Genomic DNA, 26149 nt, shown 5'->3' with positions numbered 1-26149 from the left:
ACATCTGTTCCTACATTCCCTTGTTGCAGAAACATGAACGAAATAAGTCACTTTCACACATAAGGGTCTCTGTAAGAGTTTGGGTTGCTGACTGGTGTTCTCTATTCCTTTTGCACGTTTTCATTCGGCTGGAGAAAAGGTGGTGTCTGGGTAACAGGGAAGAACTGTGGACCAGAGATGAGGATCTTTTTAGGGTGCTTTCCAGTAAAGGGGGAAAAAAAGGCACAGGCTGCCATCTGCTATTACCGATGAACCAAGACACCTCTATCCACAGAAGTTCAGTAAGGCACCACCGGTTGGCCACATGCACGCCCTGAGTCTGAATCGACAGAACCAAAAACGAGGCTTCAAGTCTTTGCAGCTTGTCTGCGAGTCACCGTGGCAGACACATCAGGGCCTGTTCCGCCATCTGGTGTTCACGGAAGGAAAGGTCCACCGAGCCGAGCTGAAACTGCCAGCGTTCATACATTATTGGTGGCTGTGAAATTGCTACGATCTCAGTGAAAGGCAATTCCATCCTCTCTGCCAAATTCCAACGGAAGACTGTTTGAGAACATCTATTAAAATTTAAAAGGCACACAGCCTCTGCCTAGTGATTCCACTTTTAGGAATTCATCTTATGAATGTTTGTGTCAAAAGGGCGTGTCAGAGGACGTCCCAGCGCCACTGTCTGCACTGAGAGAAGACGGAAGCGAGGTAAACGCCCGTCACTGGGGCCCCGGTTCCGTAGATCACGAGTGACCCACACAACAGGCACACCAGGCAGCTGCTGGAAGGAGGCTAACCCTCCTGCACTGCGGGGAATGTCAGCTGGTACAGCCACCGTGGACTGCAGCATGCGGGCTCCTTAATAACTAAAACAGGGCTACTCTATGATCCAGCAGTCCCACTCCTGGGCATCTACCTGGAGGAAATCGTACTTCTGAAAATACACAGACCCCAGCGTTCATAGCAGCTCTATTTATAATAGGCAAGACAGGAAGACAACCTACATGTCCATCCACAGATGACTGGATAAGGAAGACGTGGCATATTTACCCAGTGGAGTATTGCTCATCCACAAAGAAGAAGGAAATAGTGCCAGTTGCAGCAAGCTGGGTGGACCTAGAGATGATCATACTAAGGAGGCAGGCCAGAGAGAGACACGCATCATATGATAGCACCACTTCTTGAATAAACCCGTCCAGTTGCTGAAAAATCTTTTATTTGAAACATAGACGCCTTCTTCTCTATAAGTGCCGTTCATTAAGCAAATGAACAGGGACATTCATTAAGCGAATGTCCTCAGGGACAACTGAAAACCAATTTCAAATTTCTTCCACATTACGGCTGTTGAAATGTTGGGAGACAGCTTTCTGAGTCTTCTCTCCTCTGTAGGGTAAACATCCACAGTTCATTGAATTATTGTTCTATTACATGACTTCAGAGTGTTTTTTTTTTTTTAATCTTTCAGAGGGTCTAACTTTTCAATGTGTTCTTTGCAAACAGCCAGATTTCGTTCTGATCGGACAAAGCAATTGTGTCCAAGGTGGAAGTTGTCTGTCTGTGTCATTGAACACAGTCTAATTCAATGGTATTTCAGCTGAGTCACTATTGAATCAGGCTAAGCTTGTGGTCTGTGGAAGCATCTAGAGTTTCTTTAAGCTAGAACGGCTCTGTCCCCTACTTAATCAACCTACATACTGAGATTTACAGGTATCTTGTGAGATTTATCCTGTTCCAGCTAATGGGCTGGTTTATTTGCTATCAACTCTGTCTACATTCTCTCTGCTGTACAACAACTTAGAATTTATGGACTTTTTCAACTCTTCATCCAATTTATTAAAAATATTGAATAGAGAACATTCTAGTTTTCTTCTGGAAAGTTTTTCTAAATTATCATCTTTTCATAAAATGACCTGAGGATAGAAGAGTGTGTTTTTCTGTGTGGAATGCAAGAACCCTTGTTTCTAGGGCTTTGGGGCAGTGCAAATATATGAATGAGGGGATTCTGTGCTGAAGAAACTTATATGAGAACACGTAGAAACAGAAGGAAAACACAAATGCGGTAGACGAGCTAAATAGTCAGTTGGACTTATTTTTATCTGGGAGACCAGGGGAATCGTCTATTACGGGCCTTGATGTATTTGTGATGGTCGTATAATGAGATGCTGCAAGCATGTTTCTTAAGGTCCATGATCTACTTGAGAGGTCCATCTAAATCAACCCTGTTGTGTGTCCACACTCACTCTGTGCTGCGCTTAGGCACTCAGTCATGTTTGATTCTTTATGACTCTATGGTCTGCAGCCCACCAGGCTCCTCTGTCCATGGGGATTCTCCAGGAAAGATAATTGGAGTGGGTTGCCATGCCCTCCTCCAGGGGATCTTCCCAACCCAGATCAAACCCAGGCCTCCTACATTGCAGGCAAATTCTTTACCACCAGAGAAGCCCAAGAATACTGGAGTGGGTATCCTATCCCTTTTCTAGAGGGTCTTCCCAACCCAGGAATCGAACCAGGGTCTCCTACATTGCAGGCAGATTCTTTACCAGCTGAGCCACCAGGGCAGCAGGGTGCTATTAAAAGACAAGTCTTCAAACACTTTGCTAGAATGGAGACACGCTATCATGAAAGCACTTCTCCTTATTTACTCTCCTAAAACAATGTCAGAAACAGAACTGGGCTTTATTTGTTGTAACCTGTTGGAAGAGGTCACATGTCTTTCAGTTATCATTCCCATTCATCGAAATGCATACAAACCATCTTCTTAAATAATTTTTACCCCCGGGCTGTGGATTTATATCAAACATCACAATCTATTGGTTTTCCTCCTGTGTCTTCAGGGATCTTTCTTGCTTATCATTTTAAAAAATTCCCTTTTCTCCCACCATCAAGTGATTAAAAACATACTACATGAAATAGGGAAGTAAACAAGACAAAAAATCTCTTCCTAACTGGATTATTCTTCATACTTTGGTGCATTAACTTCCAGTGTTTTCCTGTATTTTCTTTACACAGATCACAGTGCGGTACATACGTGTTTTGAAATAAAATGCCCCTGGTCCTGGATCGTCTTCCTTGATATCCCGTCATGTAAAGATTGATGACAGTGATGTGGTCACAGTTACAAGTTCACGCAACTTGGGATATGTTTTCCTGGGTTGACAGCCCTGAAATGCATTTGGGACAGCTGGTTGCTTACATGATTTTCTAGCAAAGCTTCATTTCCATCTCTATGGTGTATTTTACTTTTTTTGGTGTAAGTATAATTTTCTTTGTTGGATAAGCCATATGAAAACTAAAAACTAAATAACAGAGCTCCCTCTGGGTCAGTTAGCATTGCACTGTGTTAGAACTTTTGCTGCTGCTAAGTCACTTCAGTCGTGTCCGACTCTATGCGACCCCAGAGACGGCAGCTCACAAGGCTCCCCCGTCCCTGGGATTCTCCAGGCAAGCACACTGGAGTGGGTTACCATTTCCTTCTCCAATGCATGAAAGTGAGAAGGGAAAGTGAAGTCGCTCAGCCGTGTCTGACTCTCAGCGACCCCATGGACTGCAGCCCACCAGGCTCCTCTGTCCATGGGATTTTCCAGGCAAGAGTACTGGAGTGGGGTGCCACTGCCTTTTAAACATTGTCAAATAACTGTTCTGGAAAGCAGCAAGCCATATATATTGATATTCTTAAAAATGTTTTGCCCCAAGTAATTCCACCTCTAGAAAAAAGATCCTAAGGAAGAAACTTATCCAAAGATTTTGCCAAAGAACTTAGCTGTGGGGTTATTCATAATGTTGCAACATACCAACTAAATGTCCAAAAGCAGGGAGATGGTTAAAGTAGAGACGATGGAAGAGTACGTAGTTACTTTCAGGAAGCATGCTCGTAGAGCATTGAATAATGATTCAGGAAAGCACCCATGACAGGAAAATAAAACACCAAATTGTATTCTGAATATGGCCCTGATTCTGATATATAAAAATGCCAGAATGACTTAACTCTACATTGTGAGGTTTTGAGATTTTTTGGGAAGACATTTTTGAGTGTGTGTTTGTTTGATTTTGGCCTTGCAGTATGCAGGATCTTCCCCGACCAGGGCCTAAACCTGTACTCCTGCACTGTGAGCACAGTCTTAACCAGTGATCCACGGGGCATCTGAGATGCTGCTGCTGCTGCTGCTGAGTCGCGTCAGTCGTGTCCGACTCTCTGCGACCCCATAGACGGCAGCCCACCAGGCTCCCCCGTCCCTGGGATTCTCCAGGCAAGAACACTGGAGTGGGTTGCCATTTCCTTCTCCAATATCTGAGGTGTTATGGGATTTTTAAATATTTGCTGGGCTTCCCTGGTGGCTCAGCTGGTAAAGAATCTGGCTGCAATGTGGGAGACCTGGATTCGATCCGTGGGTTGGGACGAGTCCCTGGAGAAGGGAAAGGCTACCCACTCCAGTGTTCTGGCCTGGAGAATTCCATGGACTGTATAGTCCATGGGGTCACAAAGAGTCAGACATGACTCAGCGACTTTCACTTCACTTCATACGTTTGTTTTCCAGATTTATGCAAACAATACAACATTCCTTTTATAAAGAGGAAGATACACATAATTTCCATATGCACCAACCTCTTCCTATTCTGGCCCCCAGACTTGGCTGTCTTTGCAGACTTTGACTTGTCCTGTGCTGGGGTCAGCTGAGGTCCTGATGCTTTGCAGACTGTGACTTGTCCTCTGCTGGGGTCAGCTGAGGTCGTGACAGTTTGCAGACTTGGTTTGTGCTGCACATGGATTCATTCCATGTAAGAGTCCCCTCCTTCCACCCGTTTTCATCTTTATTTTTTAACATGGTCTTTTTATATCCGAGCTCATCAGAGAACTTCCCGGGAAGTGTCGTGTCGGTGTCCCTGGCTGCCTTTTCATTTTCTTCTACGTCGGATCATCAGCGACCGCGCTTTCAGCACTTTTCTCTCCGGCCTCGTGTGCTCACCCTGTTCCCTTTCAGCATCTCGAGCGCTGAGGCCGCTCGGTGTGGACGCGATGTCCCACGGTGCGCTTCTCGACACAGTGCGTCACACCCGGGCATGGGGTCCCAGGCGCCTCCTCTTTGGGTTCCGGAATGTCACGGCCTTTTGTCCTAACCTGGGGCTTTGTGTGAAGTGGGGAAAGGGAGGAAGCTGGGGGTGAACCCCAACCTGCACATCAGGGCCGGACCGAGGGCCAAGTAGACAGCTCTGGAGCCACTGGCTGGGGCTTCCAGTGGCCACTAGACAGCCGGGGGTGAAGTAAGGACTCCACTGAGTCCCGGGGAAACGTGTGAGTTCCCGACGCAGGGAACTGGGAAGCTATTAAACGTGTGTGAAGTGCATCCCTACTTCTGTGTGTGTGGATTTTCATACACACACATCTTATTTTTCCCCAAACATGGAAATAGATTTTCTGTCTTATCTATTGATGAGATTTTAAAAATCAGTAAAAACAAAATAACACAAAAATCTGATGTACTGAAAAAAAGGAAGAAAGTAAATGCCTGTATTTCACCGCCTGCCGATGACCGGCACGCACGCTTGGCAGCAGGGCCCGGAACGTATGTCGTCCTCTCTTTTTGTCTCTTGCTCTTTGCGGTTTCTGGTCATGAGGACCAGTTCAGTGAGTCTCATTGAAATCTACTTGTGTTTTGGTGCCTTCGTGCTCAAAAACGTATGCTCCTGTACAGGAATTTCCAGGACTCTGCTGTGAGACATCTGAGGCATTGATATCAATGCTAAGAAGAATGTTAACGAGAGCCAGATTTCATCGAGCACTCAGTTTAAGCCGGCGTTTTGTAAGCCCTCTGTGTGCGCTCTAATTTAATCCTGACCACAGGCACATGAAGTAGGTTTTTATTGGCTGCACCACGTGGCGTGTGGGATCTTAAGCTCCCCAACCAGGGATCAATCCCACGACACCTGCAGTGGACGCTCAGAGTCCTAGCCACGGGACCACCAGGGAAGCCCTCATCCCATTTGAGAGATGGAAACCTGACCGTAGGCTGTGACTTGCCCCCGAGGCCACAGTTAGTAAGGCGCAGAGTCATCAGGGCTCAGACACGGGTGGACCCTGATGGAAGCTTCTGACCCTGCCTAGGATATCACACAAGGTTGTGGGCTTGTCCCCCTTCCCTGACGGAGTCACCCGCGAGGAACCGTGTAACAGGCTCATTTTCTCTGGTTCCCCTTCTCCTCCATAGACTCTGGATCCCACCGTGGGAACTTGCCACACTGAGTTTAATACCCGAGCCTCTGGGTTAATGAGGCTCCAGCAAAATCCCCACTGGTTCCTGAGTGACGTCCTCAGTCCTTTGCTAGAAGTCCAGTCTTCTGGCGTCCCAGGCCAGGATCTGGGAAATAAGAGCCTCTCTCCGAAGCCTCCTCAGGAGAGCAGCTGGTCTTCAGCGGCGACACGGCCGGCGTGTGCGTGACCAGCTTCGTAAGCCTGTCTCCTGCCCAGTGAGGTTGAGCAGGTGGGTTTGGAGAGTGAGAACGGAGGACGGGAGAGGGCAAGCTGAACCAGGGATTTCCTTCCCTCCCACACTGGCCTCACCCCGGTCTGTCTCCTCCGCTGTGGTCAGTGTTCCTTCTGAAACACACGCTTGATTGCGGGCCTCCCAGCACTGCCTTCAAGCTGGGCTCAACTCTTAAACACGGCAACTGAGGCGCCTGTGTCATCCCGAGCCTACGCCGTCCCCAGCCCCGTTTCCAGGGCTCCTCGCCTGAAATAGCTGCTCCAGCAGCGTTCAGCCATGGGGCATCTCTCGGGAACACAGCCCGCTGCCTTCCGCCTCTGGCTCTCACAACTGCGTCCTTACCACCTCACCTGCTGCCCTCTGAACTGCCAAGCTCAAGGTTCTTTAAGACATAACCCAAGGGAAATACCCTGTGTAGAATCCCTGCAGATGCTTCCAAGGAAAATAAGTACCTTGGGTTTTCTTCTGTAGCATTGTATTTCAGCCCTAGAAAACCGTGAATTCCTTGCGGACAACGGTCAAGACTTGAGTTTTTCTGAGATTCCAATGCCAACTGCCAAGTACAGCTTAATAAGGCATTGGGAAATACTTGCAAAAGAAAGACTGAGTTTGTGGAATCTAGAAAGTAATTCACAGGGGATCAAGGAGTCACACACTATAGAAAGTATAAAAGGTAATCTCATGTTGGCAAGACAGAGGATTACGTGGTAGCACCTTATCAGTAGAACTTAGGTAAATATTGACATGCCGAATCAATGGGTCTTAACCCCCACTGCAATCATAATTACCTGGGACTTTAAAAAAATCCCAATGCCTGGACTGTCCCCTCAGAAATTCTGTTCAATTTTTCTATTTTTTTGAAAAAATTCTGGTAGATTATACTGTGTATCCAAGGTTAAGAATGACAGCTTTACATGAAAATATAAATTGCAGTATATAAAGTTACTAGCTGGGGCTTCCCTGGTGGCTCAGTGGTAAAGAATCCTCCTGCCAATGCAGGAGACAAGACACACAGGTTCGATCCATCCCTGGGTGGGAAGATCCCCTGGAGAAGGAAATGGCAACCCACTCTAGTATTCTTGCCTGGAGAATTCCCTGGACAGAGGAGCCTGGTGGGCTACAGTTCATGGGGTCACAAAGAGTCAGGCATGGCTGAGCGACTGAGCAGGCACCTATGCACACAGAGATATGAGTTGCTACGAGGTGAAGGCAGTTTGCAAGCAGGCCGTCCCAGAATTTGCACAGATGTCTCAGTGCAGACACAAGCTAACCAGGCATTTCTAGACACACGTGGCCGTGCCCATGAAGCTCTCGACAAGTGCCTTCAGCCTCTCTGTGAATGTGCTCATAGTTCCTGATCCACTTTGCTATCACTGGAGCAAAGACACCTGCATCTTTCCACTGAGGGCTTATTGGTGAATAGTAGTTAGACTCTTAACCGAGAAGGAGACAGCTTTCAAAATTTTTTTAAAAAATCTAAACTATTGCTAAATATTTGATGTTATGGTCAAAGTCTCTGCTTGTGAAGTAAACAAAGTTTTTGAACATGTGATGCAACGTGATCTCAGGAATACAAAACTTTGGACTCTGAGTCTAGGTCTTGCTAGTTAATTTACAAAGTAGAGCAGGAAAGCATATAAAGTCACTCAGAATGTTCCCCTTTTTAAACAACTGTGATATAGTTGATATATGATATCAGGCTGGCTTCAGGTATGTTGCATGGTGATTTGACGTGAGCACAGATTATGAGAGGATTGCCCCCATGCAGAGTAACTACAGCATTCTCAGCCACACTTCTTCTGCTGTGTCCCCAGGGCGTGCTTATTTTATACGTGGAGGTTTCTACCTCTTCATCCCTGTCACCTATTTCACCGCTCCCCCAAGTCATTAAGAATTTTAAGTGCAAGGTCCTAGGTCTCTTGTGAAACAAATACTGTCCTGTATTCTTCAACCCAAGTGTCTATTTGGCTCTGTATTCTTGTTCATGGTTAATAAAACATAATATCCCACGTGCAACACTAAATCCCAGGGTTGTCTACTCTTCAGTGATGATTATAAACCCTAACAGTACAAAGCAGGCACTTGATTTGTCAAAATTCCTTGGATTTTTGTCTTAATGGTCTTTCCATTTGCTCTGCCAAATTAAACTTTAATGGCAAGTTTAAATGTGTCTTTAAAATGTCATTTAACATCAATTATCAGTCGGCTCTGTGGTTATCATATTACTGAGTTATCGCTGGGGTGTGAGTTAACCATATGGAAAGGAAGATAGACACGACTACGCGTCACCCAGCTGGTGTAAAGTTACAGCAAAAGCACATGGCAGACTGGGGGGCGGATGAGTGCGTCTCGTCCTGAGGCTTATCACAGGCTTTTCATTGGACCCGTGTGTGTGTCTGTGCAGACTCTGGGAACATCTTGTAATTCTGACATGTTCAAGTGGTGAGGCACTTAGAATTAATAGCAATAATAATTATAATTTATAAATTGTAGATTACCATCCATTATGTTTGTATTTTATTTTACAAAGAAAGGAAATTTTTATTAGCCAAAAAATAAAAAAACCCACGTGATTCTCCTCCAAAGCTCTCGAACTAACTTGGATTTAGTGGTTTCTTCATTTTCCTGCTATTACTGTTTTTTGCATCATTTTCCAAAGTTCTGTAGCTGGCAAATAGGAGCTGTTGTCAATGACTCAAAAAGTATTTTTATAATAATCTCATTACTGGTCCTCGCAGTGTCTATCACTTAGTTTGGGGCTTCTCTGGTGGCTCAGATGGTAAAGAATCTGTCTGCAATGTGGGAGACCTGGGTTCGATCCCTGGGTTGGGAAGATCCCCTGGAGGAGGGCATGGCAACCCACTCCAGTATTCTGGCCTGGAGAATCCCCATGGACAGAGGAGTCTGTGGATTACAGTCTGTGAGGTCACAGAGTTGGATACGACTGAGTGACTAAGCACAGCGCAGCCCAGCACTTAGCATACGACTGAGTGACTAAGCACAGTGCAGCCCAGTACTTAGGATACGACTGAGTGACTAAGCACAGAGCAGCCCAGCACTTAGCATACGACTGAGTGACTAAGCACAGTGCACACAGCACTTAGGATACGACTGAGTGACTAAGCACAGCGCACACAGCACTTAGGATACAACTGACTAAGCACAGCACACACAGCACTTAGGATACATCTGAGTGACTAAGCACAGTGCACACAGCACTTAGGATACATCTGAGTGACTAAGCACAGTGCACACAGCACTTAGGATACGACTGGGTGACTAAGCACAGCGCACACAGCACTTAGGATATGACTGAGTGACTAAGCACAGCACACACAGCACTTACGATACGACTGAGTGACTAAGCACAGTGCACACAGCACTTAGGATGCGACTGAGTGACTAAGCACAGCGCACACAGCACTTAGGATACAACTGACTAAGCACAGTGCACACAGCACTTAGGATACAACTGAGTAAGCACAGCACACACAGCACTTAGGATACATCTGAGTGACTAAGCACAGCACACACAGCACTTAGGTTACGACTGAGTGACTAAGCACAGCGCACACAGCACTTAGGATGCGACTGAGTGACTAAGCACAGTGCACACAGCACTTAGGATATGATTGGGTGACTAAGCACAGCGCACAAAGCACTTAGGATATGATTGGGTGACTAAGCACAGCACACACAGCACTTAGGTTACGACTGAGTGACTAAGCACAGCGCAGCACAGCACTCAGTTTGCATCTGCTGCCAAAAATGTTGTCTTCTCAATTTCAAACTTCTCAAAATTTTCTTTTCCCGATACCCAGCCTGTAGGTCTCTCTCTCTCTTCCTCCATCCACCTCAGCTCTTTATTATACAGGACACTTTGGCCCTTTTCATTCATTTTCTCTCTTCTCCACTCTTTGAAGAAATTCTCCACAATAACCCCAAGCCTGTGGGTGATCTAGAAAACAAACATCTTTCTTTTTAGCAGAGGTAGCCGGGAACGTGCCCAGTAGTGGGGTTGCTGTGCCATATGGTAGCCTTATTCCTAGCTTTCTAAGGATTCTCCACAGTGTTCCCTACAATGGCTGTATCAGTGGCATCAATATGCATACATTATCGGGGATAAAGTGGACAGGTGGGGAGAAATTGCTGCAAAACAGAGGGAGCCCAGTCTGGTGCTCTGTCATGACCTAGAGGCAGGAAGAGAGGGAGGCTCAGGGCGGGGAGGGGATATATTTATAATTATGGCTGCTTTTACGTTGTTCAACAGCAGAAACCATCATGATATTATAAAAATTGAAAAACAAAAAAAGAAAAGGAAGTTGGAGTGCGTGTGTGTGCACGCGTGTGTGTACGTGTGTGCATGTGTGTGCGTGTGCATATGTGTGTGCGTGTGTGCATGTGTGTGTGTGTGTGTGTGTGTGTGTGAAAGAGCGAGAAGACTGTGACCATCGTGAGAGGGAGGGCCAGCCTTGTTTTATGTTGACGGCAGCACACTGCTCTCCTCACCACGGAACACCACGTTCATTAGCATCGCTCAAGAGTCACTGTCTGCCAAGAACATGTCTCAAACCAATGTGTCTCCGGGAACTTCAGACTTGGGTATAAAACACCATCACCCAAATGAGAACAGGCAAAGCTGTTTATTCAGAGCTTGCTATCGGAAGGCAGTCAGACATCATCATGTTTGGCAGAGACCCAGAATCAGTTAAAGGAGCGGGAAAGCTTTACTGCCGATGAAGTGGAAAGCCTCGAGTAGGCCCTGATGGCAGGGCTCTGTGGGGGCAAGTCGGACACCCTACGTGATTCATCACAGCAACTCGCCTGGTTCTCTCTGGCGGGCCTAGTCCACCCAGTTGCTCCAGCGACCGTGGTCAGAGTCCTGTTTTTATATGCCGTCTAGCCACTGTCCACGTGCTTATTCAGCCCCTGAGAGTGAATGACATGAGAACTGGGGTCCTGAGTGGCCCTTCTGAGCCCGCTCGAGAGCATCCTTGACACCTGCCCGTCCTCTCCCGCTCTCCTGTGCTTCTTAGCGTCCGGACTTGTAATTTTACATCGACCTTCCAGTCCCCCAAGCAGAGCTAGAAGTCTGTTGAGACAGATCAGAGAAGGCTTCAGCGTGGATGAGCAGGACTTTGTGCTGGTCTGGTGTGAGAGCAGAGAGCAGCTACCAGAAGGGTCGTGTTACTGAAGGCAGAAGGGGAAGCCCTTGGTTTGTTAGAAAAGACGCCGAGCTCAGGTTTTAGGAGTTAAAACCCCCGCTGCGTCTGTGAAACTGTCTTTTAGAACCAGGCACCTGGGGCAGGGAATGTCACTTCAGAGGTGGGGAGAGGAAGCCCGAGAGTAAGTGACGGGCCTCAGTTTACACGCCGAGGCCAGGGCTGGAGCAGGTACTGCAGCTCAGGCTTTCCAGCCAGCACTACAGACACCAGGCGGTCTGGACCAGAGGCTGGGCAATCTGGAGCCACCAGGACGGTCTCAGAGGCAAGAACGAGCCACTCCGCACCGTTAACATAAGTGCGGTAAAGACAGAAACCGTCCATGAAGATTTCACACAGACCCACCAAGATGAAAAGTAAATGATTAAAGAAGGTAGGTTTGGAGTTCCTTTCGAACCGTGATCCTTTATCTTCTATTTACAGAGATAAAAGTACACCCCTAGATAGTTAATATGTAAGCACTTCAGTATTTACAGCTCCCCTTTTGGGAGAGGAAAGCCGCTCTGGCAGCGCCGGCGTGACCCACCCGCCATGCTCCCCCCAGTGCTCATCTTGCTGTCGGGGTTTCTCTGCCACGTTGCTATTGCAGGACGAAGTGAGTACTCATGGCTTTTGGGGCAAAAAAAAGCATATCCAGTCCTGGGCTTCTCAGGGGACACTAGTGGTAAGGAACCTGCCTGCCGACGCAGGAGACGAGGGCTCGATCCCTGGGGCAGAAAGATCCCCTGGAGAAGGAAGTGACAGCCCACTACAGTGTTCTTGCCTGGGAAATCCCACGGACAGAGGAGCCTGGTGGGCTATAGTTCATGCAGTCACAGAGTCGGACGTGACTGAGCACACACCCAACCCTCTGGTAAACGCCAGGGGCCCAGAGGGATTAGCTAAATTCTCTTCAGGGCGGATGCTGGGGAGACTGGATTGGTGCTTATTGTTTGATGAAGCCATGCTTAAACTCCTCGGCGAGATACTTAGCTCCTTTAAGCCTCAGTATACTGGCCTGGCAGATGGGGATAACACACCTAGTCCCCTTTAAAAGCTGGTGAGGAGCTTAGCTGGGGTAGGGCACACGTCAAGTATTTGTAGCAAAACTCAGGGTAAGTGTTTTGGTAGCATTAAATGTTTTTCGTTTGTGTGGGCCAGCTAAACTTAAAAAGGCAAATATGGATTTCTCAACCAACTGCTTTGTGTTCTGTTTCAGCCTGCCCCAAGCCAGATGAGCTACCGTTTTCCACGGTGGTTCCACTGAAACGGGCCTATGAGCCCGGGGAGCAGATAGTCTTCTCCTGCCAGCCGGGCTACGTGTCCCGGGGAGGGATCCGGCGGTTTACATGCCCGCTCACAGGACTCTGGCCCATCAACACGCTGAAATGCATGCGTAAGTCAGCCTCCTTCCCCACATTCCCCGCTCATTCAGATCCTGTATGTGGCGGGGAGATGACCGACCTTGTCCAGCTCTGGGTGCAGAAGGCCAGCAGAGCTGCGGGGTGGGGGGCAGTGGGCACAGAAGGCCAGCAGGGCCGCGGGGCGGGGGGCAGTGGGCGCAGAAGGCCAGCAGGGCCGCGGGGCAGGGGGCAGTGGGCACAGAAGGCCAGCAGGGCCGCGGGGCAGGGGGCAGTGGGGGTGGGCTTCATGGGAGGAGAGACTGCGGACAGTCAGTGCTGTTTTCCAAAAGCCAGGAGGAGAGGGTGGGCAGAGGATGAGCTGGTTAGACGTCATCAATGACTCAATGGACACGAATCTGAGCAAATTCTGGGAGACTGTGGTGGACAGGGGAGCCTGGCGTGATGCAGTCCATGGGGTTACAAAAGGTCAGATGGGAATTAGCCACAATGACTGGAATGAGCCAGGGGAGATTTTAAAAAGAGACTTGGTATGATAAAAGGAGAGGGAGGCACTGCAGATGTGAAAAGAGAAGTAGATATGATGTTACAAATTATATTTCTAATAAAATACAAACATATTAAATCAATGTTATACATAATATATACAATATTATGCATTATATATATATAATATTAGGGGGCTTCCCAGGTGGCTCAGTGGTAAAGAATCCACCTGCCAACACAGGAGACTCAAGAGATGCAGGTTCAATCCCTGGGTCAGAAAGATTCCCTGAAGAAGGAAATGGCAACCCACTCCAGTACTCTCGCCTGAGCCCGGCGGGCTACAGTCCACGGGGTCGAGAAAGTCGAGAAAGAGGAGAACACGACTGAGTGACTCAACAACCACAACAAAGCGAACATTTAGACTGTTCGATTTTTGTCTTTGTGACTAACAGTTATAACGTGCAGACACCTCCCTGGGGGCCAGCGGTTCAGACTCTGTGGGTCCACTCCAGGGGCGTGGGTTCTCCCTGGTTTGGGAACTAAGATCCCGCGAGCTGCATGCCCCGCCACCAAAAAAAGCAACAACAAACAAGAAGTAACAACACGATGGACGCCTCAGTGCGTGTGTCACTTAGATTATTTTGAGTTAACTTCTGAAAATAGTTATCACTAGCGTCACTGGATCAAAAGATAGAAATGAGATTAAACATTTTTATTTTAACAGGAAATTCTGCAACTAGACAATGATGTTTTTATCTTTAAATCACAGCCAGAGTATGTCCTTTTGCTGGGATCTTAGAAAACGGAACGGTACGCTATACAACGTTTGAGTATCCCAACACCATCAGCTTTTCTTGCCACACGGGGTAAGGACTTTTGGGTCACAGAGGCTGCGCATTCCTGCCCCCTTAAGCTGAACATCAAGGCCGGCCCCTATTTTATTTCTAGTCTTTAGGCTGGACTTGCTGAATACAGATCACTGAATAAAAATCCACAGTGGGGTTGGGGGTGGGGTGGAGAATACAGCAGTCAGTAAAATACGAAGTTGATGCTCTATCTAATTTTCCTGCACCCGATTAGCTACTCATACGAGGAGTACATTGAAATTATTGAAGCCGGGTGATAATTCTTTATAAAATCTTGGCTTGGGGGTTAAAGTATTCTAGTAGTCAGACTTGGGCTTTAGGCTAATTTGATGGACTGTGACCTAGGTTCAGTGGTAAAGAATCCGCCTGCTAATAACGCAGAAGGCACGGTCGATCCCTGGGGTTGAGAAATCCGTTGGAAAAAGACATGGCAACCCTCTCCAGGATTCTTGTCTGGGAAATCCCATAGACAGAGGAGCCTGGCGGGCTGCAGTCCATGGGGTCGCAGAGAGTCGGACAGGACTGAGCACACAGCAGGAGAATTCTGCGGAGAAGGCTGAGGGTGATGGTGTAGAAACACCCTCCTCCTCACCAGGGCTGCCTCCCAGGGAAGAAAGCGGCAGAATTTCACTGAGGATCCTGGTTTGTGATTAGAGATTAAGAAATGCTGTGTGTGGAAGAGAAAGGCAGTCCTTTCAACAGAAACACCAACTTATTGATGAGTGATCTTGAATACATTGTCTTCAAGGACAATGGCACGTTTATAATGTTAATAGACAGCATTGTTATTACACATTTGGGCCAGCAGGCTCTCAGAAAATGAGTATTAGAGATTACTTGGTGTGATTCACTTTTGTGATTCCCAAAAAAGACGTGAGTCTTGGATTAGAAGCCGTTACCCTGATACCCTGACCAGCTGGTTGGGGACCAAGGGTTTGGGGACTGGGAGGGAGGGTGGGCCCACACCCAGCGGTGATGGGACCCTCTCCTGCTTCAGCAATTGCCTTGAAGCCCCAGGCTGGGAGGCTTGCTGAGCCTTAGAGGAGTTTAAGCCTCTCAGGAAAACAGTATTCTAAGATGGAAAAGAAGCCAATAGTATTCATCTGCAGCACTGCTCGATGGAAAAAAATTTGAGGTGCAAGGGGTAGATGACTCTGTAATTTAATGGGTTCAATTTTCCCTCCGCAGGTTTTATCTGAAAGGAGCTAGTTCTGCAAAATGCACTGAGGAAGGGAAGTGGAGCCCAGACCTTCCTGTCTGTGCCCGTGAGTCTCCGGGTCCAGCTCTAGGAGGGTGACCGCTTGGTTGGCCTGGGGTTCCTGGTTTTATCAATACAAGATCTACACCCTGAAACCCCTCAGTCCCAGCTCCCTGAGGTGGCTGCTCACCTCTTTTGGGACTGCTCGTCCTGATGTCTTCTTAAATGATTTTATTGATTGATTTTTGTGGCTGTGCTGGGCCTCGGTGGTCGCGTGGGCCTTTCTCTCGTTGCGGCGAGTGGGGCCACTCTGATTGCGGTGCGCAGGCTTCCGTTGGCAGGGGCTTCTGTCTAGACCACAGGCTGCGTTGCTCCATAGCACGTGGGAGCTTCCTGGATCAGGGATCGAACCCATGTCCCCTGCACTGGCAGGTGGGTTCTTTGCCAAGGAGCCACCAGGGAAGCCCCATCCTGGTCTCCCACTCTGGAAGATGAAGCAGCCCCTTTGGAGTGACACACCCTGGCCCGAGCTTTGAAACTCTACATCACTTAGGTCAGGATGGCAACCCACCTCTGAGTCCCTGCGTGAAGCCACTTGTGCAAGCGCCACACAGAGAGGGTACAAAAGCGGGAGGTATTCAGTGGGAGCAGACACACCGGCGCTGGCACCAAGGTGCCACGCAGACGTCGCAGTGGCGAGCTGCCATCAGTAGCTACTGCAGGATGCTGGCTCGGTGAGGCCCTTCACCAGTTCTGACTCCGAGAAAGGTCTTCAAGGCAGTGTTTTGTTCCAAGACGTCCAGTCGCCTAAGCAACATGGTCTTGTAACAGGCAGATCAGTGATGGCAACACTTAAATCCCCTTCATTTTTCAGTTTTCTGGCCGGCCCAGACATCTGATTTTCCGATCACATTTTCTTCCCTGGCTTCTCCAATGGACTGTGGTTATCCTGGCATTTGATCGAATTTTGCATTTTCTCAAGTTAATCTTTGGATTTTTTCCTTTCTGTAAAGAGTATTTTGTTTAAAAAAGACTCAGCTATTTCCATTCAAATGACAGTTCTTTTTTTTTTTCAGCTATAACCTGCCCTCCACCACCCATACCCAAGTTTGCAAGTCTCAGCGTTTACAAGCCGTTGGCTGGGAACAACTCCTTCTATGGCAGCAAGGCAGTCTTTAAGTGCTTGCCACACCACGCGATGTTTGGAAATGACACCGTTACCTGCACGGAACATGGGAACTGGACGCAGTTGCCAGAATGCAGGGGTAGGTGCCACGATACGGCAGAGCAGTCGTGGGAGTGCAGGGCCTCGCTGCTGAAGGGGGCTGCACATTCCGCTCTCCAGAGGGTTCTGAATGACCCTGTTTACCGTGGCCTCTGCCCTGTGCCTGGGGCTGAGGGTACCAGGTGAGGGGGGTCTGGCTTCTAGCTCAGGGTGATGAGAGGTGATGCAGTGGACAGTCTGGAGCAGCCTGGGAGAGCTCCTGGGAGGAGGACGTGGGGGTGGAGTGGGGGACAGTGCAGCCTGCCACAGGAGGGGGAGCCAGGGAGGCGGGGACAGGGAAGAACAGGGCGTGAGCATGGACAGCTGAATGTTACAGTGAGGTTGGTGAAGAGACGCCTGGATTAAACTGGGAAGTCCAAAGAGATTAGGGCTTCCCTGTTGGCTCAGAAGGTAAAGAATCTGCCTGCAATGCAGGAGATCTGGGTTCGATCCCTGGGTCGGGAAGATCCCCTGGAGGAGGAAATGGCAACCCACTCCAGTATTCTTGCCTGGAGAATCCCATGGACAGAGGAGCCTGGCGGGCTACAGTCCATGGGGTTGCAAAGAGTCAGACACGGGTGAGTAACTAACGCTTTTGCTTTACTTTCAAGAGATTTAAAGTGAAAAACTGGGTTGCGATCAGATCGATATAAGCTTTTGTAGTTTTTACCTAAATTTAAGAATCACAAGAATATTCAATTTAAAAATATATATGAAAATTCTTTCTCCTTTAATTGGAATCATCGTTGCTATATTTATTTATTTGTTTATTGGCCATGTGGCATTGGGATCTTCCCCGATCAAAGATGGAACCCGTGCCTCCTGCCGCGGGAGCGTGGAGTCTTAACCGCTGGGCCACCAGGGAAGTCCCATTACTGTCTTTGAATTTGTCCACTGCATAATGAGCAGGTAGAGTAAAGAATTTATCATGCACACGAGGAGTGGCACTGAAGACTGTTACCCTCTCGCGCAGTGGATGGGACAGACGTCTGCTGAACGATTCCAGCAGAAGTACTTAGTAGCACAGGGACGCTCTTGCTTCTACTGATCCCTAGCACCTTCTGCGGGACTTAACTCAGGGCCTGGTGTCCTGCTATTCACTCATGTGTCATCTCATTTAATTCTCCCGAGTCCTAAGTAGTGGGTTCTTCAAGGGGTTGTTTTTCCTCTTATTTTCAGCTGTTTACATTGATATGTCAGCCATCAGCATGTTGTAACATTCTCTCTCTTTCTTTCTATAGACATGCTTTTTCCCCTGAATTTTCTGAAAATAAGTTATACACATCATGACACTTACCCATGAACGCTTCAGCAGCATGAACCTCCTAATAACAATGAGATTCTCCTATGTTATCCCTGTACCCAAGATATTTAACATATTTGGAATTACGATAATAATTTAAACAATCATATACAATTAGCAATATTTATTTCATATGCAAATTGCCCCACCTGATCCAGAAGTTCCTTTACACACACGTTTTGTTCTGTGTGAAATCTAATCGTGAACCACGCCTGTGTCTGGTTGTCACGTCTCTTTAGTCTCCTTTACAAGGAGGAAATGGCAGCCCACTCCAGTGTTCTTGCCTGGAGAATTCCAGGGACGGGGGAGCCTGGTGGGCTGCCGTCTATGGGGTCGCACAGAGTCGGACACGACTGAAGCGACTTAGCAGCAGCAGCAGCAGCGGCAGTCCTGTAGTTAGGAATGATCCTCTGCCTTCTCAGTCATCTTTCATTGATGTTTATGAAGAGTGCATGCTGGTTGTCTTTAGAAGTTTCCAGAATGTGAATTTGGTTGCTTATTTACTCATGATTAGACTCAAGTTAACACTCTTTAGGAATGCACCCCCTCTCAGCAGAAGGCGCTGCTGTCAGTCAGCACCGTCGGGCGTGACTCGATCCTGTGGTCAAGGGGGCACACCCTTCTTCTCTTGGTGAAAAAGAGCGTCTCTTCCTCTTTGGAGTTAGTACGCACCCTGTGGGTGGTAGTTTGAGGCTATGTGAACACCTGCTCTTGAGCCGTCATTGATAACCCGGGACTCAGTCAGCTGAGGCCCTGATGGTTGCAAAGTGGTGGCTTTCTCGTGTTATCTGTCCTTGATATTTATTACCTGGAATTCTTCTACAGGGAAAAGTTTTTCTCCCATGGACTGTTTCTCTTTAGTTTTATTATAGACTCATACATTCCTTTGCACTCAATTTGCTGAAGAACCAAAACTGATCCAAGCAGTCCAACTTCGAATTTTGTACTCTTTTTTAAAAAACCCATTTGATTTATTCGGCTGTGCTGGGTCTTAGCTGCAGCACAGGGGATCTTTTAGCTGAAGCATGTGGTATCCACTGCCCTGACCAGGGGTGGAACTCGGGAGCGTGGAGTCTTAGCCGCTGGACCAGGGAAGTCCCTGGATTTTGTATCCTTGAACCATCGCATTAGACTACCTTCCAAAAGCTCTGTGCTCCTCCATCCAGCCTGGTTTTCTGTAGTGTGATAAAGAGGGGACAACAGAGGATGAGATGGTTGGGCGGCGTCACCGGCTCAATGGACATGAACTTGAGCAAACTCTGGGAGACAGTGGAGGACGGGGAAGCCTGGCGTGCTGCGGTCCATGGGGTCGCAAAGAGCTGGACAGACTTAGTGACTGGACGACGACGACGAAGACGGGTGTGGGTTTCGGACTTCAGCGCCGGGGTCTTAAGGCCAGGGGGCAGTACTGCTTGTCTCCTCCGTGCTCCGTGCTGGCTTCTTGTACGGTCTGAAGACAATCATCAGAATTGGGTTTAACATTTAAAACCCAAACAATAGTGTTCTACTGTGCATGGAGGGAATCTTTGTGTTCTAATTTCATGGTCTGCTGATTAAAAGGCACAGACTTTTCTTTCGTTCAAACCCACCATCTTAGACGGTGTGCAGATGAAGTTTGCAATAAATAATACCTTGTGATTATACGAAAGCCCAAAGAACTTGGTAACTCATTAATTTACTTTCAAAGTCTTGTTGTTTCTCTGTTAATGCCCAGGGTCTCACGAGGATAAGATAAAGGGGAAATCAGAGGAATCACGCAGTGACTCACGGGTGTAAGAGAGGAGCTCCTAACCATTCTGTGATCACCGGGCCCCACACTGTTTATGCTAACATGGCTTACTGCTTAAACTTCTTAGAAGTAAGATGCCCATTCCCATCAAGACCAGACAATGGGTTTGTGAACCATCCTGCAAATCCAGTGCTCTACTATAAGGACACCGCCACCTTTGGCTGCCACGAAACGTATTCCTTGGATGGACCGGAAGAAGTAGAATGCAGCAAATTCGGAAACTGGTCTGCACAGCCAAGCTGTAAAGGTATGCGATGTGGGTAAGGGCTCAAACCGCCTGCAGACTCATCCCGTGAATCTCCTTTACTTGCCGTTTTCTTGTTCCAATCATTTTCCACTTTTTTTCTCAGACTGGCTTCACAGCTCCGGGGATTTCTGTGAACACGGGGAAGCTTCACGCCTAGCAAGCCTGTGTGTGATTTAAACACTGTATACTTTATTCATTTATTTATTTTTGGCTTCATCGGGTCTCAGTTTCAGCTCTCGGGTGCTGTAGCTTTGGCATGCAGGCTAGCTGCCCTGCTGTGTGTGGGCTTTTGGTCTCCTGAACAGGCATCAGGCCCACAGCCTATGCACTGGAGGGCAGATTCTCAACCGCTGGGCCACCAGGAGGTCCCTCCTGACTGCGCGAGACGAGCGTTCTGTTGTCAGCCTTGGTAACGCGGTGGGAGATTGTGCGGGCTTCCTACAACTGCTTTTATGTCCTGGCCCACGACCGTCCTGTTTAACTTGGTTCTAGTCAAGACTCTTCTCACCGGAGCAAAACCCCACCACACAGTCAAGAGAGTTCCTGGAAATGGTGATTAACTACAAACGGGCAACGGGCGATCGTATAGACCATGAGTATGGGGAAATGAGGACGGGAACTCAGAGTCAGGAACCGCAGCTACTCTCTCCATGTCTTACGGCCTCAGGGGCTGCCTTGCACCTCTGTTTCTCCACTTACTCAGCTTGAAGCTGGCCTGATTCTGTGCCAGGACCTCTCACCTGAAGGATCATCACTCGGGGCATCTTTTCCCTGAGAAGTTGGCTCCTTTGGCGTCGTCGCTCCTTGGTCTGGCCCGTGTCGCGCTTGTGCAGAGAGCATCAGGTGGGCGCTGTGCTTCTGCTCAGGCTGCTGTGGGCTGGAAGGACATTGGGCAAAATGGAGAATGACTAGGTTGGGGTCTCCTCGAAGCAGAGCCTGAGACAGGGATTCAAACACAGCTGATTTACTGAGCCTCAGGAAACAGAGAGTGAGGCAGGTAGGATGGAGCCGGACACTGCGCGTCAGAAGCGCCTGGAGGGCTTGTTTCAACAGTCTCTGCTTAGCTGGGTCTGGAGTGGGACCTGAGAACTAGCGTTTCTACCAGGTCCCCAGGAGATGCTGGTGCTGCAGACACAGGGCCCATGTCTGGAACGAGGATGTGGGCTCAGCTAGAGTGTAACTTCAGTTTAATCCCCGGGGGAGCTCTGGACAGGGCCGCTGATCCCATGGAGAGGCGAGGGGACTTGTTTATCTTGATCCCCTTGTGAATCTGCACGGGCTGGGCTGCCCACTTCCCTGCCCCTGGGCTGACGTGCACGTTCTCCTGGGAGAGGAGGCGCTCTGTGGCTGAAGGCTGTTTTTCAGAGAAGGGAACACTTGCCAGGTGTTACCAGCAACACTCACTTGGCTCGGGGGTGGGTGCGCCCGTTCAGTGAATGGGAGCTGAGTGGGCAGGGGAGGCTTACCTGCAGCAGCAGTGTCTTTTAAAACACATTTTATTGGAGTATGGGAGCTTTACCATGCTGTGTGTTTCTACTGTACAGCAAAGTGCATCAGCCACACGGAGACACACGTCTCCTCCTTTTGGACTTCCTTCCCACGAGGTCACCACGGAGCACTGAGTGGACTCCCCGTGCCGTGCAACAGGCTCTCATTAGTTATCTTACGCAAAGTACCAACAGTGTATATGTGTCAACCCCAGTCTCCCAACTCCTCCCACCCGCTTCCTGCCCCTCAGGAACCATACGTTTGTGCTCTCTGTCTGTGTATCTGGAGAAGTGCTTTTTAAAAAAACGGTTTATTTATTTATTGGCTGTGCTAGGTCTTCACCGCTGTGTAGGCTTTGCCTAGTTGCTACCAGAAGGAGGAGCCACTGGAAGTGAATGGGGGCTACTCTGGGACGCGGCATGAGGCTTCTCCCTGCAGTGGCTTCTCTGGTTGCTGAGCACGGGCTCTGGGGCCTGTGGGGGTCTCCCCAGGCCGGGGACCAACCTTGCATTGCAAGGCGGATTCTTAACCACTGGACCATCAGGGAAGCAGAGCACCTGATGCTTCTTCTCTGACCTTCTCACCTGGCTACTCCAGGCGAAGAAAAGGTGATCTCGGAAATCACGGTTCATGGTCCTGCTGATAAAGAACCGCAGTTGGCAATGATGCTGAGGCTATTCACGATGCACCTTCTTAGAATCTCCTCCTCTTGGGCCATTGGTTTCAGGTCTACTCATCCAGTGGCTCTGATGTTACATTCTCTTTAAGAAAGAGAAAGTGAAGTCCTGTCTTGACTACAAATATTGTCTCTTTCAGCATCTTGTAAGTTATCTGTTAAAAGAGCTACTGTGATATATGAAGGAGAGAGAGTAGCTATCCAGAACAAATTTAAGAATGGAATGCTGCATGGCCAAAAAGTTTCTTTCTTCTGCAAGAATAAGGAAAAGAAGTGCAGCTACACAGAAGATGCTCAGTGCATAGACGGCACCATCGAGATTCCCAAATGCTTCAAGGGTGAGTTTAACGCTGGAGTGTTTAGCTGGCATCTGCCTTGCCCTGGCCATAATCAGTACTTAAAAAAATATTTCAGTCTGTTTTGGAATATAGCTGATTAACAATGTCGTGATAGTTTAAGGTGAACAGCAAAGGGACTCAGCCATATACACATACCTGTATCCATCCTCCCCCAAGCTCCATTCCCATCCAGCCTGCCACACAACACTGAGCAGAGTTCCCTGTGTGGTACGGGAGGTCCTTGTTGGTTATCCATCTTAAATATAGATGTGTGTACATGTCCATCCCAAACTCCCTGACTATCCCTTCTCCCTATCCCTTCCCCTGGCCACCGTACGTTCTTTCTCTACCTCTGTTTCTGTTTTGTAAGTAAGTTCATTTGTATCGTTTCCTTCTGGATTCCACATGTAAGGGCTGTCGTACTACACTTTTTCTTCTGCCTCACTTGCTCAGTGTGACCATCTCTAGGTCCGTCCATGTCGCTGCAAAGGCATCACTTGTTCTTTCTAACAGTCGAGTAATCACAATCTGCACTTTTATGATTGACACATAATGACTAAAAGAAGCCATGTCAGTTTGGCCACTGGATTTTTAAAAGGAGGGTTAGACGGGAGAAAACGGCAAGATGAACAGTAACTGCATTTGGTATTTCCAGTTTCCTTTCCGATTCTTTTCCTTAAAACTCAGTCAGGATTGGGGCTTTCTTTGATGAGTGTTAAATTATGCCATGGTGTCTAACTCCAGATTATGCGTGAATAATAATAATGATATTGAAAGGAATACTGAATAGTAATATTTACCACCTCTTGAGCCCAAATGATAATGAACTCACCCCAAATTACAAAGTAATTCAAGTCAGTGGTCGTTGGTTTACAGATCTAACATTTCTTTCCCTCTTTTGACAGTTCCTAGAGTTTGAAAAGTACCCATTAGAGAAAAGTATTCATTAGAGCAAAACATTTAAAGAAAGATGACCCTGTGTTTGTGTGAGATAAAGGAGTGTACAATGGTCAGCATTTAAGCCATCAGTTTCAGGTCTAAATAAATACCTTTGTTACCACAAAGGAGGAGCCAGCCAGAGGCTGAAGCTGATTGTATCTAGGTTTAGAGATGCTTCTAGAATGTTGTTAGCCTGTATCAGCTGGCAGAGGACACAGATGGGAGCAGACTGGGGAAGAGAGAGGTCTGAGAAGTGGGCAGCTAGAGACAGGAGGAAATGAGAACCAGCAAACAATACCCACCTCATAGGTCTGATGACTAGAAATCTTACACAGGACATACGGTGAGTGCTCAATGATAAGCGTGACCGTTCTTTTCACTCTAATTACAAACAGTTAGAAATGCACTGCATAAATTGTCATTGTTCAAGATACAGCAGAGCCCTGGTGTGATGTTACATATTGCTAAGTCACTTCAGTCATGTCTGACTCTGTGTGACCCCATAGACGGCAGCCCACCAGGCTCCCCGATCCCTGAGATTCTCCAGGCAAGAATACTGGAGTGGGTTGCCATTTAAGTGAAAGGGAAGTCGCTCAGTCGTGTCCGACTCTTAGCGACCCCATGGACTGCAGCCCACCAGGCTCCTCCGTCCATGGGATTTTCCAAGCAAGAGTACTGGAGTGGGGTGCCATTGCCTTCTCCGTGTTACATATTAAAACTGACAAATAATCCTAGTACAGATTGGCAGAAAAAGTACTAGCAGAGGGTGATTTTAAAAAGTCAAATAGGGCTGGTTAATGTATTTCTTCAGGCTGCTCTCCCCTACAGTCTGCCGACAGATGAGTGTTGTGGGTACATTGGGGAATAAACACAGGGCTGATGCAGCTTTTTCTTTTAATCTTGAGTGTCAGAATTATATAGAACTTTTCATTTTCTCGCTTGGAAATGATTGCTTTATCTTTCCCCTGATGTTTTCTCGAATCACTTAAACCTCACATGGAATGCTTTCATTCATATAATTAGATTTATTCTACACGTTTATAAAATGTATTTGATTTGGCTTGGCTATTTAACAAATTTAAGAAATGATTGTTTCTCTTAGAGTATTTATTTATTTTTTCTCCCCAAACAGAGCACAGTTCTTTAGCTTTCTGGAAAACGGATGCATCTGACGTAAAACCATGCTAAGCTGGTTTTCACACTGAAAATTAAATGTCATGCTTATATGTGTCTGTCTGAGAATCTGATGGAAACGGAAAAATAAAGAGACTGAATTTACCGTGTCAGCCATTGCAGTGTCACTCCGCATGGTAGCTTACTTTTAGTTATGTTTTTTTGCTTGCTATTGTTCAGTTGCTAAGTTATGTCCAACTCTTTGTGACCCCTTGAACTGCAGCATGCCAGGCTCCCCTGTCCTTCACTGTATCCCAGAGTTTGCTCAAATTCATGTGCACTGAGTCATGATACTATCCAACCATCTCATCCTCTGCCGCACCCTTCTCCTCTTGCCCTCGATCTTCCCCAGCATCAGTCTTTTCCAGTGAGTTGGCTCTTCACATCAGTTCAGTTCAGTTCAGTCTCTCAGTTGTGTCTGACTCTTTGCGACTCCTCAGACTGCAGCACACCAGGCCTCCCTGTCCATCACTAACTCCCGGAGTTTACTCAAACTCATGTCCATTGAGTCGGTGATGCCATCCAACCATCTCATCCTCTGTCATCCCCTTCTCCTCCTGACCTCAATCTTTCCCAACATCAGGATCTTTTCAAATGAGTCAGCTCTTTGCATCTGGTGGCCAAATTAAGAAACCCAAATATTTGGAACACTGCTCTCGCACAGCTGTGAATGGAAAGTGTAAATAATTACCTGGTTACCCAGTTCCCCTCTCCCTAACTCTACTCTTAAGTGCTTTCACTCAAAACAACTGCAATGCAATTATTTTCTTAGAATGGTCCATAGACCCCAGCATCAGTATCGCCTGGTAATAATCACAAAGGAAAAAATGCTATGTACTGGAATTTCTGAGGTTGGCCCCAAATATGCATTTGTAACCAAGTCCCCAGATAACTCTGCCTTTTTGAGAAGTATCACTGTAAAGGATAAACAAAGTGCATAGCCCTTCAGGCCAGTAGAACTGGGTCTGGACTGGGACAGCTTGGTTTACATAATGCCTGTGCGTCTCTCCCTGTCCACCAACACGCCTCTGGCCCGTCACCGATGCTGCTCCTTTCTCTATATTTAACTTCCTTGCCCCTTTCTCCTTCCGTAGGAGGTGCTGGCAAACCGCACCCCAGGCTCAGCTTGTGTTTCCTATGCCTGCACCAGAGCAGCTGAACATTGCTGGAAAAAAAGGAACTTCACAATTACGCTATTAGGTCCCGCCTTGATCCATGAGCATGAACGTCACACGAGCTCAGCTGTGCCCGGCAATCCCGCCGCGTTTCTCTAGTTGGTTCTCGCCCCGCCTCCCCGACACGGCTGTGTCTTCTCAGCCCTGCTCAAGCCACCCTCCATCCCTCTCAGACAAT

At 47.8% G+C, this 26149-nt stretch overlaps 1 protein-coding gene across 2 annotated transcripts; it reads left to right on the top strand.

Annotated features, from left to right (window-relative positions):
* The first annotated feature begins 12159 nt into the window (after positions 1-12159).
* APOH (apolipoprotein H) lies at positions 12160-24909 on the top strand. 2 transcript variants are annotated; one of them, XM_027519231.1, is made up of 8 exons: positions 12160-12284; positions 12888-13064; positions 14285-14381; positions 15570-15646; positions 16656-16844; positions 20003-20182; positions 22487-22684; positions 24756-24909. In XM_027519231.1, exons 1-8 carry the CDS (start codon positions 12221-12223, stop codon positions 24809-24811), a joined length of 1038 nt encoding a protein of 345 aa, XP_027375032.1. In that variant the 5' UTR covers positions 12160-12220; the 3' UTR covers positions 24812-24909. The 2 variants fall into 2 exon arrangements, with proteins under 2 accessions (XP_027375032.1, XP_027375033.1); XM_027519232.1 differs by lacking the exons at positions 14285-14381; positions 15570-15646 and having other exon boundaries at positions 12171-12284.
* Positions 24910-26149: the final 1240 nt, after the last annotated feature.

This window comes from Bos indicus x Bos taurus, chromosome 19 (assembly GCF_003369695.1).
Source record: "Bos indicus x Bos taurus breed Angus x Brahman F1 hybrid chromosome 19, Bos_hybrid_MaternalHap_v2.0, whole genome shotgun sequence".
In the NCBI taxonomy this organism is placed as follows: Eukaryota; Metazoa; Chordata; class Mammalia; order Artiodactyla; family Bovidae; genus Bos; species Bos indicus x Bos taurus.
Note: the sequence above shows the minus strand (reverse complement) of the source record. Positions and strands in the feature narration are given on the sequence as shown.

Excerpts from the sequence above, each read along its gene's own strand:
- APOH (XM_027519231.1), top strand. The coding sequence starts at position 12,221 with ATGCTCCCCCCAGTGCTCATCTTGCTGTCGGGGTTTCTCTGCCACGTT. Across the intron at positions 15,647-16,655 it reads AGACCTTCCTGTCTGTGCCC|CTATAACCTGCCCTCCACCA; the intron begins GTGAGTCTCCGG and ends TTTTTTTTTCAG. Across the intron at positions 20,183-22,486 it reads TGCACAGCCAAGCTGTAAAG|CATCTTGTAAGTTATCTGTT; the intron begins GTATGCGATGTG and ends TGTCTCTTTCAG.